The following is a 16,295-nucleotide window of genomic DNA, read 5'->3' on the forward strand; positions in this document are numbered from 1 at the left end:
TACTAAGAACTTGGGATTCATTTTTGACACTGCTTTATCTTTTAAGCCACATGTCAATTCTATCACTAAAACCTGCTTCTAGATAATGAAAACTCTGAGAAAAATATTCTATTTACAAAAGAGGCTCAGAATAACGGTGTCCCTTGCCCTGGTAATCTCGAAAATAGACTACTGCAATGCGCTATTGCTTATCATTGACAAGCTTCTACTCAGTAAGTTTCAACTTATCCAGAATACTGCTGCTGGTTTAACACTCAATCTCCCCTGTTCCACTTCAGCAGGTGCTACTCTGAGGCAACTGCACTGGTTACCTGTGAAGAAATGCATTGTCTTTAAGACAATGTGTTTAACACATAAAGCTGAATATTTGATCTCTGGGCTTCGCTGGTGTACCCCTGGCTGCCAGCTTAGATCTGCAAGTTCCAATTTGGCCTACGTACCACGGACTTGGAAGGCCAGATGGGGCGATAAGGCATTTACGGTGGCCGCAGCTAAATACTGGAACATGCTCCCTCCTATGATGAGGAAAAAATATGATTTCTTGGCTTTCAGAAAGAAGCTAAAAACTTGTCTCTTTCCACAGTAGATATGGACTTGCTTTTCTTTTTGCCTGTTTCTAGGCTCTCTCACTCCGTTCCTAGCGCTTTGATGCCTCAGCCGGAATGCGCCTTATAAATATGAAATACATATGAAATACATACTTTGAGTTGTGGCCTGAGAACAGACACCAAAACCACACCTTGTGCGGATCTAGGACCAACATCTGTTTCCTACAGTCACAGCATAACTTGAAATGTATAGTTTTGGGTGGGGACATAGATCCCTAGCACACTGGTCTGAAATTATTTGAGCTTGGTCAAAAAATGGACAAAGTTGGGAGCGGAGCTGTGGGTCTATGTCAGAAGGCATGGAAAAAATGGAACTGACACCAGTGCATAGGAGTGGCGCTTCAATGCGGCTCTGCTCTGGCACGTCTAGGGTGATGTGTAGTCAAGCATAGAGCTGCACAACACTACCTGGCACTGCATGGTAGTACTGATATGAAAACATTTCCCAATCCAGTCTGCCACCTGATGAGAATTCAAAGGTGAGGAATCTGAAGTTAGAAGTATCCATCAGAAATTTTCTTTCTTAATCCATTTGCTTCTTTTTTTTAGATCAAGGATAGGAGGGAGTTCTTGTTTTGGACCCTTTTTTTGAACCAGAAAGTAATGGGAGTACAATTCTTCTTTCGACGATGAGGGAACTCCTCCACCGCTTTCTTCTCCAGTATTGTGTTGACCTTTTTTTGCAGCTGTTCTTGATGGTACTGAGATGATTTTTTTAGTGGGACACATTAAGGGGAGTTTGGAATCTCACTGAGAATTCAAAGTGAGCAATATTCAAGACCCATTTGTCTCCTGTTATCTTTTGCCTTTCTCTAAGTGGTTTACTTTGCTTCTCCCCACCAGGGCGGGGAGGGCATAAGGGAGAGGTGTGGTCATATATGGTTTGTTGGCCACTACTTTCTTTTGATGGCTTACACTGGTGATAAGATTATCTCTGCTCATGCTGCTGAGACTGATGAAGGATTTGAACACTGAGGGAAGTAGCATCAGTCGTAGTGGCTACTGCATTGTATTCTTACCTCTTCTCTGGTACCACGGTTCTTAGTGTCTCCATTTCAGTCTTCATTCTATTCATGTCATCATTGCTTGAGATCCAAATAGAGAATTACCAGACCAACAGAGATTAAGAAAGCACTGGTATGGTTGTGTTTTGATCTCAGGGAGGCAAATCTAGGAATTTTATCTCCGGCACAATCCAAGGCAGTACCCAGGGGTTGCAAGATCCAATGAGTCTACTGCCACACTAACAGGAGCGGCTTGCGGTGGTAACAGGGGGGAAGGGTGGGGACCTGCATACCTGAATCATCATGGCCGCCTCCATCACCACCACGCTTCTCCTCTCCTGCAGGCACAGGCTTCCAGCCTGCCCTGCGGCCAATCCTGACGCTGCTCAGAGCAGTGTCAGGATTGGCTGGGAGCACCTAGCCAGGGCGCTCCCATGCAGACTGGGAGCATGTGCAGGCTCGCTCTTTCTGTTTGTCCGGCCCGAACTGACCGGCCAAACATACATACGCATTGAGGGGTAGTGCTGTGCACTACACCTCAGTGCTCGTAACAGCCTGTGGCCCCACCTCTTTTACTAAAAACAATAATAAACGTAGTTTATTGCCGTTTTTAGCAAAAAGTTTGCAGCCGCTGCTGGCAGTGGGGTGACCCTTCTCCGCCCTAGCGGAGGAGCCTCGCCTGCACATTAACTACCTAGTTGGAGACAAATATGGCTTCTAGGAGCAACTACTGGAAGCCTTATCTCTCCTTGCTTGGTAATTTCTCTGTAAAGTGTTGAATGGAATCCCATAGGCATCGGACATAGAGCCTTAATATAGTGATGGCCCTCGCAATCACAATGGTTGTTGCATGTAGCTGATGTTTCACACATTTTTTCTCTCTACAGAATCCATCATTTTACTTTGTTTGTCTAGGGGAAGAGTAGAGACGTACAAGTTACTTACCTTCGGTAGTGAAATATCTGGTAGAGACATATCCTAGTTGCTGATTACTTACCTTTGAATTTCCCCAGGCGTCGGACTGCATCAGGAGAATATTTCTTCGAGCAGTACCTCTGCGCGCCGTCAGGTGGTGTCGGTCGACTCCATGGCGTCGTGCTCGCTGTGATGACGTCGCAGTCGTATATAGGTGCCACCCCGGCGTGCTGACATCAGTTTCTTTTCACGACTTTCCAAGCCAGTAGCGCAGAGCCATGAAGAACACTGAGATTGGTACGCCAAAACTAGGGCCCTCAAGGGGAAGTTCTTGTCCCTAGAAATCAGTTCGCAGTACGGGGAGGATGGGCAGGTCGGTAAGGAATCTGCAACTAGAATATGTCTCTACCAGATATGTCATTACCGAAGGTAAGTAACTTGTACATCTGATAGAGACTTCTAGTTGCAGATTCCTTACCTTTGAATAGATACCCGAGCAATACCATCCCCGGTGGTGGGCTTTAGAACCAAAAAGTCCTGCAGGACCGAACGGCCAAAGTAGTCGTAAAAGTGTGCAGAGATGCCCACCTGACAAATATCCAGGACTGGAACGCCCGTGCTACCTCTGTGGTAGCAGCAGTATCTCTGGTGGATTGAGCTCTCAAACCTTCAGGGGGTTACTTTTTAGCCAGAGCATAGCACATTTTGATGCATAGAGTACCCATCTCGAAATGGTCCTCTTCTGCACCGCCTTCCCCTTCTTTGCACCCACATATCCCACAAAGAGTTGATCGTCCACCCAGAAGTCTTCGGTACGATCAAGATAGAATGCCAACGCTCTTTTTGGGTCCAGACGGTAGAGTCTCTCCTCTTCATGAGAGGGATGTGGGGGTGCATAAAAGGTAGGCAAGGTGAAGGACTGTCCGACTTGGAAGGGTGTCACTACCTTGGGTAGAAAAGAAGCCCTCATGCCAACCATCACTTTGTCAGGGTGTAGGGCAAGAAAAGGTGGCTTAGATGACAGAGCCTGGAGTTCACTAACTCTGTGGGCAGAAGTAATGGCAACTAGAAAGACAGTCTTTATAGTTAAGAGCCTTAGAGGACAGTTGTGAAGCGGTTCAAACGGAGTACACATAAGGTAAGTTAAGACCAGGTTGAGATCCCATTGGGGCATGATGAACGGGATAGGAGGAAAAAGATGTGTGAGGCCTTTAAGAAACCTCCCAACTATGAGAGATTTAAATAAAGAAGGCTGATCAGGTAACCTTAAGAAAAAAGAGATAGCAGAGAGATATCCCTTAAGAGTGCCCAAGGTGGAACCCTGCTGGGCAAGGGAAAGAATAAAGAGAAAGTCCTGAGAGAGAGGAGCAGATAGAGGATCGACAAAATTGTCGATGCACTATGCCACAAATTTCTTCCAACAACAGGCACATACAGTTTTGGTTGAGGGACGCCTGGCTGCCAGGATAATGTCACAAACTTCGGGTGGCAAGATGAAAGACGTCTACTGTCGCCGCTCAATCTTCATGCAAGAAGTTGCAGAGTTGACAGGTATGGGTGGAGGACCTTCCCCTGCTGCTGCAACAGAAGATTCTCCAGAAGAGGCAGTCTGATCGGAGGAGCTATGGCCATGTTCAAGAGCTCGGGATACCAGACTCTCTGTGCCCAGTCCAGAGCCACCAGTATTACTTGAGCCCAGTCTTGCCTGATCTTCTTCAGAACTCTGGGCAGAAGTGGTATTGGCAGGAAGGTGTACAAGAGGCCTGAGTTCCATTTGCAACGAAAAGCGTAGACAAGCGAGTGCCGCCTTCGAAACTCCAACGCGCAAAACAGCTGACATTGCGCGTTCTCTACGTAGGCGAACAAGTCTAACCAAGGTTCTCCCCACTGAGGGATAAAACCTTGCGCCACCTCTGGATGGAGGTGCCATTCGTGGTCGACCTTGCATCGTCAGCTGAATTCGTCTGCTCTGGCATTCAAGGAGCCTGCCAGGTGTTGAACCACCAGGGAAATGCCCTGATGTTCCAGCCAAGTCCAGAGATGAAGGGCCTCTTGAAAAAGAGTCCACGACCCCACTCCGCCTTGTTTGTTACAATACCACATGGCGGTGGTGTTGTCTGTGAACACCTGCACTGCTTTCCCATTGAGGGAGGGAAGAAATGCTTTCAATGCTAGACCGAATCGCTCGGAGCCCCAGAAGATTGATATGGAGACCAGTTTTGGCTGGAGACCAGATACCTCTGATCTCTGCCTCTCCCATGTGGCCACCCCATCCCAGAAGTGACGCATCTTTCACAATAGTAAGATCTGGTTAGGGAAAGGAGCGGGATCTACCCTTGACACAATCCTGATTTGTTAACCACCACTGCAGGTCTTTCGCAGTGCCTTCCGAGATCTGGACCTTGTCGGAGAGATTCCCCTGATGCTGCCCCCATTGGAACTTCAGGTCCCACTGCAGAGCCTGCATATGCCATCTGGCATTTTGAACCAACAGGATGCAGGAGGACATGAGGCCCTGTAGCCTCAGAATCATTCTGACCGAAATCCAGGAAAGAGGCTGAAACAACTGTATCATAGCCCAAATATCCTGGACTCGCTTCTTGGGAGGATATGCCCGAAACTGCACTGTATCCAGAACAGCTCCGATGAAAGGGAGCTTCTGAGAAGGAGTCAGGTTTGACTCCCGCACGTTGATAGTGAACCTCAGTGAATGTTAAAAGTTCGCCATAGTTTGGAGGTGGGAGACAACTGTCTGGGGCGGGTTCGCCTACATCAGCCAATCCTCGAGGTAGGGGAAGACTGGGACCCTTAACCTGCGCAGATGAGCTGCCACCACTACCATCAGTTTCGTGAACACCCGAGGGGCACTGGTAAGGCCAAAGGGTAGCACGGTAAACTGAAAGTGCTTGTGACATACCACGAATCGTAGGAAACGCCAGTGGGCCAGCAAGATGGGAATGTGGAAATATGCTTCTTGTAAGTCCAACGCTACCATCCAGTCTCCGGGATCCAGGGCAGATAGAACCTGAGCCATTGTTAACATTTTTAACTTCTCCTTTTTTAGGAAGAGATTGAGGGACTGAAGATCTAATATAGGTCGAAGACCTTTGTCCTTTTTCAGAACCAGAAGATAGCGGGAAGAGCATGACCTACTTCTGGCAACTGAACCCTCTGTATAGCTCCTTTGGCCAAAAGGGTTTGGACTTCCTCACGGAGAAGCACCATATGTTCCTCCGATATCTGACTATATAAAGGTGGCATGGCTGGGGGAGATGTCTCGAGGGGGAGGGGAGACGGAGCGGGGGCACAGCGAGAGTTGGAGAAGGTCCATGTACCACACCCTTTTCGGCCAATCCGGGGCTATTAAAATGACCTGAGCCCGGTCTTGGCGAATCTTCCTCAGAACCCGAGGAATCGAGGGTATGGGGGGAAATGCGTAAAGCAACTGGTTGCACCAAGAGATCTGAAACGCATCCCCCAAAGCTCCTTGCACGGGATACTGGAGGCTGCAGAATGGCGGGCAGTGCGTGTTCTTCCGAGCGGCAAACAGATCTATCCTTGGAAAACCCCACATCTGAAAGACGTGTAGGACCAGATTCGGGTGGAGACGCCACTTGTGATCGGCCGAAAAATGTCGACTGAGAGTGTCCGCACGTACGTTGAGCACCCCTGCCAGATGATTCGCTACCAAGCAAATCCGATGGTCCCGAAGCCACCAGAGTCGGAGAGCTTCTCTGCAGAGAAGATACGACCCTACTCCTCCCTGCTTGTTTATATACCACATCATGGTAGTATTGTCCGTCAGGACCTGAAATGAATGACCGCGAAGGGACGAGAGGAAGACCTTGAGAGCCAGACATATTGCCCGCAATTCTAACAGACTGATATGAAAGGTCTGTTCCCCTGGAGACCAATGACCCTTGATCTCCAGGTCCCCCAGATGAGCTCCCCACCCTAGAGTGGAAGCATCCGTCATGACTGTGGGCACTGGAGTTGGCTCTGAAAATGACCTTCCTTGAGTAAGGTTGCCATCCACAGCCCACCATCGTAGATCCGCTGCAGCGTCTCTGGAGATCGTTTGAGACTCTTCAAGATACCCTTTATGTTGAAACCACTGCCTGCGGAGGCACCATTGGAGAGCCCTCATGGGCCAACGTGCATGAGTGACCAACAGAATGCAAGAAGCCAACAGACCGAGCAGACGTAAGACCTTGAGGACTGGAACAACTGCTCCATTTTGAAACATTGGAAGCAACGCCTGGATGTCCTGAATCCGCTGAGGTGGAGGATAGGTATGATTCAATGTAGTATCCAGTACTGCTCCTATGAACATGAGGCGTTGAGAGGGCTCCAGGTGGGACTTGGGTACATTTATCTTAAAACCCAGACTGAACAACAACTGAGTTGTCATCTGCCAGTGAAGCAACACAAGCTCTGGAGACTTGGCTTTGATCAACCAATCGTCCAGGTAAGGGAATACCGAAATCCCCTTCCTTCTGAGACTTGCTTCCACCACTGCCATCACTTTCGTGAAGACTCGAGGTGCTGAAGTAAGACCAAACGGAAGGACCGCAAACTGGTAGTGTTGCGACCCCACCACAAAACAGAGATACTTCCTGTGCGACTTGAGTATAGGGATATGAAAGTAAGTATCCTGCAACTTCGCAGACACAATCCAGTCTTCTTTGTTCAACCCCAAAAATACCTGTGCCAGAGTCAGCATCTTGAATTTTTCCTGCTTGAGGAACCAATTCAAAATCCTCAGGTCTAAGATTGGTCCCTTCTTGGGGATCAGGAAGTTTCTTGAATAACAACCCTAACCCCTTTCCTGCTCCGGAAACAACTCCACTGCACCTTTTGACAACAGGATCTGAACCTCCTGCTGCAACAACAGGAGATGGCCTTCTGAACAAAACGAGGGACGGGGAGGGGTAGGAGGGGGAAACTCCTGAAAAGGTAGAGCACATCCTTTTCCCACAATGTACAGAACACATGAGTCTGATGTAATTAACTCCCACTCGTGGAGAAAAAGACATGGGCCCTCATTACAACCCTGGTGGTCAAAGACCACCAGGGCTGTTTCGACGGAAGCACCGCCAACAGGCTTGCGGTGCTTCCCATGGGATTACGACCGCGGTGGAAGCGCCGGTTTCCCGCCACATTGGTCCCAGCGGTTGTAACCCCCCAGGGTAGCGCTGCTTGCAGCGCTGCCCAGGGGATTACGAGTCCCCCTCCCACCAGCCTTTTCATGGTGGTATGAACCGTCATGAAAAGGCTGGCGGAAAGGGGAGTCGCGGGGCCTCCTGCACGGCCCCATGGAACTTTTCACTGTCTGCATAGCAGCATAGCAGACAGTGAAAAGCGCGACGGGTGCAACTACACCCGTCGCACCGTCGCAACACATCCGGCTCCATTTGGAGCCGGCTCCTGTGTTGCGGGCGAGATCCCCGCTGGGCCGACGGGTCGGAAACTAGGTTTCCACCCACAAGGCCAGCGGGGATCTCCAAATAGCCACCGCGGGTGTGCGGCCGCATTGGCGGCCGCGCGGCGGATTCAACTTGGTGGGTGGAGCATGCCTCCCGCCAATCTTGAAATGAGGGCCATAATCTTCCCCCTACAGGAGAAGTGTGGTCGAAAATGGGGAGAAAACTAGGACTGCTTCCCTTGTTCTTGTCCTGCAGAGGAAGAGGATGATGCAGGGTGCTGCTGGGTGGCCCCTCTTGTCTGAACCCTCCCCCTCCCTCTAAAGGATCGATATGGGGGGCTGGTAGGCTGTTGGACTGTGGACTGGGGTGGACACGGTAAATAGCGCCACGCCCAAACCCCCTGAACCTCCAAAAGGACCTGAAAGGGGTAGCAGGGGAGGCTTGCAGACCCAAAGACTTTGCCGTGGCCCGACTATCTTTAAAGTGCTCTAGGGCAGAGTCAGCTTTAACACCAAAAAGGTTTTCTCCATCAAAGGGCAAATCCAATAAAGCAGTCTATACATCAGAAGAAAAACCAGAGGACCTGTGATGGCTCTTATGCCCCTTCTTCGTCTTGGTCAAAAAGAGTTTGGCCTCCCTCTCTTTCAGAACCTTAGGATTCATGCTCTGGCAGGAAGCACACTCCTCAACGTCATGCTCAGAGCTCAGACACCAAAGGCAATCGTCATGAGGGTCGGTAACCGACATGCGACCCCCGCATTCTCGACATAGCTTAAATCCCGACTTCCTAGGAGGAGACATTGTAACTAGAAACCGAACTGCAACTAGTAACAAGATGGAACACCTCCAACAGTAGCGAGAGGTAGTTGTATCCATCAGAAGTTCTCAGCCAGGCGTGGCGTCTCAATGCCACCGTCGATGCAACTGATCTGCTCAGAGTCTCGGTCGTATCCAGTCCTCAACGAATCATGAACTTAGCTGCATCCCTCCCATCTGTTATGGCTTGGGACAGGACAGCCCGGGCCTCCTCCGGAACCGCAGGCAGCACTTGCTCTACCGTATCCCAGTGAGTATGGGAATAGCGGCCCAAAAGGCATGCAGTGTTCACGGACCGCAGCAAAAGACTGTTGGAAGAAAACAACTCCTTCCCCAAATTATCCAGTCTTTTTGATTCCCTATCCGGTGGTGCAGCAGGGAATGTGCCAGATGAAGAAGAAGCCTGGATGACAAGGCTCTCAGGCGTGGGGTGTTGGGTCAGGAATTTCGGGTCTGATGGCGCAGGCCGATGGCAGCGGGCAATCGTTCTATTCACAGGAGCCCCTAGGCTGGGTCTGGACCAAGTATCCAAAAGGACATCTGTCAATGCTTCATTTAAGAGTAAAAGGGGCTCGGAAAAGGAAGACCCCGGATGAAGCACGTCGGTTAGGATGTTAGGCCTAACCTCCACAGAAGGAAGCTCGAGGTCCAAGACCTCAGCTGCCCTTCTCACCACCATATTGTAAGAAGCACCCTCCTCCATAGCCACGCTAGGAGGAGAGAGCATAGCAGTGTCAGGGGAGGTGTCTAGTCCACTGGCATCACCCACATCCTGCACCCAGTCCATTTGTGGGTCTAGCTGGTATTCTAAAGGGTTCAGCGGCCCCTCCATACTCTCCCTGTATCCATACCCACAAGAATAAGAGACTGGATCAACCCTGGGCCCAGGAGAGTCCATAGAGAAAGGAATCGCCATCGATCGATGTCGTTCCGGCTCCGGGTTGTCGGTTATGAGTATGGGATCGACATCGATTTTGGGCCCAACTGATGTCGGGACGGATCCATGATTGGATCCGGAGGGACCTCTGGAGCCGAGGCCAAAGGCAACGGCTTCAAAACCGAAGGGACGCCAACCAACTCACCTGTGCCCGAAGGCTCCGAAGGTGGGTCAGACCACCCAAAAATGAGGCACATGGCCTTGTAAAACTCTTTGAGTTGGACGGGGTGGCTTCGGCTCCTGGGAAGTCGGGGAATCACGGAGCCGGCCCAGAAGAAGGCTCCGTTGACGGAGGCCTAGAGCGTCGACACTCTTCCCACGTCGTATCATCCGATCTATGGGGTGAAGTCAAAGAACGCTTTTCTTTCTTCGACTTTTTCTTCTTGTGACTCGAATGTCCCAATGACTTGGAGGATAAAGAGTGGTGGTGACTCCGTGGCCGATCTCAAGACCTTCCTTTCGAACTGGACTGTAAGCGCCTTTGAGTCACGTGTTGAGCCACCATGAGCTTTAGGGACCGCTCCCTCAAAGCCTTTGGGTTCATGGCCCAACACTCGGAGCACAACTTCGGATCATGATCACGCTCCAAACACCATAAACATACGAGGTGCTGATCCGTCACCGACATAGTTCGGTGACAGGAGTCACAGGGCTTGAATCCGGTCTTGTGGGACATCCCTCGATGCATCCACAAACACGTCAAAAATACAACAAAAAAGTCAAAAAATGACTGAGGTATCTCTTCTCTGGATCTGCGAGTAGGCTAGCACAGAAAGAAAAGAACTGACCTCAGCGAATCGGGGTAGCGCCTATATACGACCGCAACATCATCACGGCAAGCATGGCACCAACGACGCCTGCGGAGTCGACCGACACCACCTGACAGCGCACAGAGGTACTGCTCACAGAAAAAAATCTCCGGATCCAGTCTGACGCCTGGGGAAATTCAAAGGTAAGGAATCTGCAACTAGAAGTCTCTATCAGATTGGCGCAACAGCATGTGCCTTCCCAGCCATTGAGACAATAACAGCGGACCTGTATTGATAAACAGCATGTCCTGATCTGATGGCTTGAATGTCTTTCAAATCTAGTTGGAGTAGAGTCAGTTGATGCAGAGTGAGGAAAATCTGCAAAGCTGGTTCCAGAAACGCAGGAATAGAGGTAGAAGAGGTCTGGAGAATGATCTATGATGAAGGGTCTCAAGTATAACTGATGTTGTTGCTGGTGGAACTGGCATTGGTGCATTTAGCATAGCTTATCCTCTAGCTAGAACCTCATTGATCCACTACTGAGACACGAGTGGGAGGCGAATCTAATAGAGTTGGAGAGTAATCCAAAATGAGAGAAAAGAAGTAGGACATCCTAGAAGAATGCAACAGTAGATGAGACTGTGATCTTTTTCTAGGCGGTAGATGATGAGAATTTAGAGGCACTAGTAAGAAGCGAAAAGCAGACCGGCTTAGAGATGGAGTAGAAGATATGGGCTACTGGAGATACTTCCTGTGTAGAGCTGTTAGCCTGAAAAAATTTAATCAGAGAAGTGCTGAAGCTTCCTTTCTTTTCAGTGTTGAAGCCATTCAGCAGATAACTGCAGGGATCCCTCATGGAAGATGCTTGTCTCAATGGCTTGATGTGAACCCAAAGGAGAGAGACCAGAAGCCCTTGATGTCGGTTGTAGTTGTGATGATAAATGGCCCATGAACCACTTCACTGAATGTGGTCTCAACGTTGAAGGTGGACTCAATGTTGAATGTCTGGTAGTCTCTGACTTCGATACATGCCTCGACGTCCAATAGTGATTCAGTGTCAAATGTCTTGGCGGCATACCAGCCTTCAATGATGAACAACACCAGACCAAAATACCTAAAAAAAAGACTTTCCTTCTACACCCTGACCTGGCATCCCCGCTCCGCTGCCCCCGCAACCATCCCACGTGTCAGCAGAACTACAACTGGCAGTAGATCATTTTCACACCTCGCCGCCAAAATGTGGAACACTCTTCCCACCCACCTGTGCCAGACCAAAGACCTCCTTACCTTCAGGAAACTTCTCAAGACCTGGCTGTTCGAGCAGTAGCAGCACCTCCCACCCTCCTTCTTCCCCTCACCTCCTCAGCGCCTTGAGACCCTCACGGGTGAGTAGTGCACTTTACAAATCCCCTGATTGATTGATTGATTGATTGATGTTAAGACTGTACCCGTCCTCCATCTCAACGTCAGACAGGAGCGGCGCCTTTTCCTGTATGGATGTCTCTATTTGGACCTACCCTTTGGGATATCCCTGGATAGTGTCGTTGGAGCTGTAGAGAAGGCCCCCCTTCTCCTCAGGCCTTCCTGCAGCAGTGTCTTGAAGCCTCTCTTGTAGGCAATGAAACCTAATCTTCTGTCTGTCTTTAAACGTTCTTCTGGACATATTCTGACATTGGCAGCAGTCTTCAGGACAATGCTCATTTGGCAAGCAAACAATATACATTTTGCAAGAGTCTGAGTTGGACTTCTTGTTACATGAAGGGCACCTCACAAAAATTGAAGGCACTCTGTGCGAAAATGATTGCAGAAAATTTCTGAAAAACACACTTATGCCCTTTTTTGACAATGGTGGTAAATGCCGCCTACCGCTGCGGCGACGGCCGCCAAAAGACCGTCGGCGCAGCTAACAGCCATCTGCCAAATAATGACCACAGCCGGATTTCCGCCACACGAATGGTGGAAATCCGGCTGTGGCCATGCTGGCGGATGGCATTAAGGTGGCGCTGCTACCACCAGTAGCGCCATTCCAGTGGACCTCCACCAGCAGTATTATGAAAAATATTATGGCCTGGCGGTGTTCTGCTGGCGGGCACTGTTGGCAGTAACAGCACCCCATCCCGTCCCCTGCCGGAAGACCCCTTGGATTCAGGTAAGTCGGGTTTCCGATAGGGGAGGGGGTGGAGGGTGTTGTGTGTCGGCGTGGGGATGTGTGCCTGAATGTGTTTGTGTGCGTGAATGCGAATGTATGTGTAGTGTTGTTTGCGTGAGTGTAAGCATGTGTGAGAATGTCATAATGTGGCGGTATGTACCACCAGCCTGTTGGCAGTACCACCGCCACATTACCACCGACTGCCGGGGTCAAAATGACCCCCTTAGTCTTAAAAGGCACTGAGTGAGTGAAAGCAGAATTTAAAGTTCTAGAAAGATTTCTAATGTCAAAAAGCCAACAAAGGCCAAACTCAGTGCTCCAGGATACCATTTCCAGGAACTGGAAAGCGGAACAGACCTGCCACTTTAGAGGCATAATAGCATGTTGGAGGAGGGCGATTCCATAAAGGCACAGTGCAAGTTTGCATCCGATATGTATAGTAGCCTATTTGATAACACGTCTCCGCTTTTCCTTTTTAAAAATATTTTGTAAAATATGTTTCTACACAACTTTAATTAAATTCGAGACGGATAAGACTTTACACGTTTCCTTTTTTTAAATTTAAATAAATGAAATATATGCACTTATTAGGCTGTAAAGACATTTTACTTCTTAGAAGCACACTTGGAGTAAAATAGATATTCTTATTATGGCACATGTCCTACGTTACTAGAAGAGACGTTCTACCATTTTCATCATTTCTGCCTAAGCATTAAAAACATCTGAACACAATGAATGTGAGTTGTAAACACATGATTAGGAGGCTTACATGCAGTTCGGAAATGTTGAAAATTCTTCCACTTGAGTACCGAAGATAAGGTTTGCCAATTGTGCATACGCTAGGAATATAATAAAAAACATAAAAGCAAATCCGGTGATGTCCTTTGCACAGCGAGATAAAGTAGATGACAGCTGACTCATAGTGTGGTTGAAACGTATATATTTAAATATCTACAAGAGAAAAAAAGTAACTTAAATTACTCTGCATAACCTTATCTACAAAATCATAATTTATGCTGTTTTCACAGAATATATTGGCAACAACCATACATCTACATTTCCTTTTTCATTGCCAGATAGTGGAAGTCTACAGGGTGACACTGTCTAGAAGCGGTGAAATTGACCCGTCAAAAAACAAGTATGCGCTGAAGGGGAAGTAAAGAACATTCTGCTTTACATTGAGTATGTGATATATATTTGAGCTAAATACTTAGCAAACCAAGGCCCGTATTTATACTTTTTGAAGCTAAACTGCGCTAACGCAGTTTAGCGTCAAAAAGTTTAGCGCCGGCTAACGCCATTCTGAAGCGCCATGCGGGCGCCGTATTTATTGAATGGCGTTAGCCGGCGCTAGCAGACCGGCGCTGCCTGGTGTGCGTGGAAAAAAACCACGTACACCAGGCAGCGCCGGCGTAGGGAAAAATGGCGTAGGGTGTCTTAAAATGGTGCAAGTCAGGTTGACGCAAAAAAATCGCCTCCACCCGATTTGCGCCATTTTTAACGACGCCCAGACGCCATTTACATGACTCCTGTCTTAGTAAAGACAGGAGTCATGCCCCCTTGCCCAATGGCCATGCCCAGGGGACTTCTATCCCCTGGGCATGGTCATTGGGCATTGTGGCATGTAGGGGGGCACAAATCAGGCCCCCCTATGCCAAAAAAAAAAATAAAAAAAAAATATATATATACTTACCTGAACTTACCTGAATGTCCCTGGGATGGGTCCCTCCATCCTTGGGTGTCCTCCTGGGGTGGGCAAGGGTGGCAGGGGGGGTCCCTGGGGGCAAGGGAGGGCAGCTGTGGGCTCATTTTGAGCCCACAGGTCCCTTAACGCCTGCCCTGACCCAGGCGTTAAAAAGAGGCGCAAATGCGGGGTTTTTTGCCCCGCCCACTCCCGGGCGTGATTTTTGCCCGGGAGTATAAATACGACGCATTTGCGTCGCAGTCATTTTTTTAGACGGGAACGCCTACCTTGCATCTCATTAACTCAAGGAAGGTGTTCACGCAAAAAAATGACGCTCTTTCCTCCTACTTTGGCGCTAGACGCGTCTAACGCCAAAGTATAAATATGGCGTTAGTTTTGCGCCGAATTTGCATTGAAATAAACGACGCAAATTTGGCGCAAACGGAGTATAAATATGCCCCCAAGTGTGGCCTACCTCAATTAAAACAGGGCCCTTTCCAGTGTATGAATTTTGGTCACCATTAGCACCAGAATGGGACACACTCTGCTAAATGCTCCACTCAGAGATATATCTCTATGCCCTCACAGAATTAACCAGCATTTATAATGCAACGGGTCTCGCCTTTGCTCATGTTAGAGCTGATTGCGTTGTAAACTCCTAACCCGACTTTTCATCTATCGGCAAAAGTGCTTTTATGTGCCTAAACCGAAAAAGTGAAATTAACTGTGTAATGCGCTCGACTTCTGCCAAGCGAAATCACGCTAATAGAATAGAGAAAAAGTAGTCCACGATCCGACAGAACACAGCGAGCCTCGCATGTTTTCTGTACTTGGTCGCTGCGCTCGAGCAGGGCTAGCCGCCGAAAAGGCATGACGTGTGCATGCCTTGACTAATGAAAGCAATCAGATTTTATTAGGCAAGCAGACGAACCAATGAAACACACTGACATGACATGACAGGGCTCCGAGCCCTTTTCTAAACACTAAAGCGTCTCGCTGCGACATACATGCACGAGCGCATGCAACGCAGGCTCGACCCTAAAAATGAGTGGATACCTGGTTTGTCCTGAAATATGTTCCCAAAACAGAAGTGCAACAAAAAAACAAAAACAAACAGTCTGTGGAGTAAAGTGTTCATAAATTAATTTATCTTTCAATTAAATGTGTGCTTGATTTTATAAAGACTGGGAATGGGGAGACAACTCACAATACATTCACCAAGGTGAACAGCCGCCCAAAAATATCAATAATGCTATACCACTAGGCAGGCATAAGTACTCTTAATGTCAATACATTTTGCTGGTCCGTGCACCCACTTGTTTGGTCAACTTTAATAAGTGGCATACCTAGGGATTTGAGGAATGTACCAATCAAGACACTTTCAGCAGCAAGGGTCCTCCACAACAGGCAAAGCACTCAACACAACCAACAGCGCAATAGTACAATTATCCAGCCCAATGCTTATCTTTCTTTAAAAAAAGGTATTTAATACACACTAAACACTATCACAAAAAGTACCAGACATCCAAGGTATAGGTGTTAGACTATTACTTTCATGTGAAGATGCCCTCACTTCCAATTCCCTAATCTAAGGTTGGGTTGCTCTGGTGTGGAGCCTCAGTAAAGGTGCTGTGCTTTCCACTTTTGAGTTAATATTCTTATTTGATAATACCAAGCCCTCAGTGTCTCACCCTCGGTTTAGTTCCAAAGCAGCTTCGCATCAGCCTCTAATGCTTCTGATTTTTTGGGGCAGGAATGCGCTGGTCATAGTCAACCAGGCAACTACCCCACTTCCAGCAGGTATATGTGGACTGTGCAACAGTGTTTTGGAGGCAGCAGTGTATAATGAAGCGAGAAATTACACAAGTATGTGTGAACAATGTAATTTATTGAGCAAAGCTCACACGACATTGAGTCATCCCAGCCTGCTTGCAGGAATATCTCCAATGGACTCATCTCCCTCTCCAATTCCAACCCAACATTCCATAGAACCTCTACTGCCCAAAG

General features: G+C 48.5%; 1 protein-coding gene across 1 annotated transcript in view; it reads right to left on the reverse strand.

Annotated features, from left to right (window-relative positions):
- The window catches only part of LOC138246960 (polycystin-2-like protein 2), a 719,546-nt gene that overhangs the window by 88,653 nt on the left and 614,598 nt on the right, over positions 1 to 16,295 (reverse strand). The window contains exon 7 of the mRNA XM_069201708.1: positions 13,374 to 13,555. Coding sequence (XP_069057809.1) covers positions 13,374 to 13,555 — 182 coding nt within the window. The remainder of the gene's footprint in view (positions 1 to 13,373; positions 13,556 to 16,295) is intronic.

Source organism: Pleurodeles waltl, chromosome 7, assembly GCF_031143425.1.
Source record: "Pleurodeles waltl isolate 20211129_DDA chromosome 7, aPleWal1.hap1.20221129, whole genome shotgun sequence".
NCBI lineage: Eukaryota > Metazoa > Chordata > Amphibia > Caudata > Salamandridae > Pleurodeles > Pleurodeles waltl.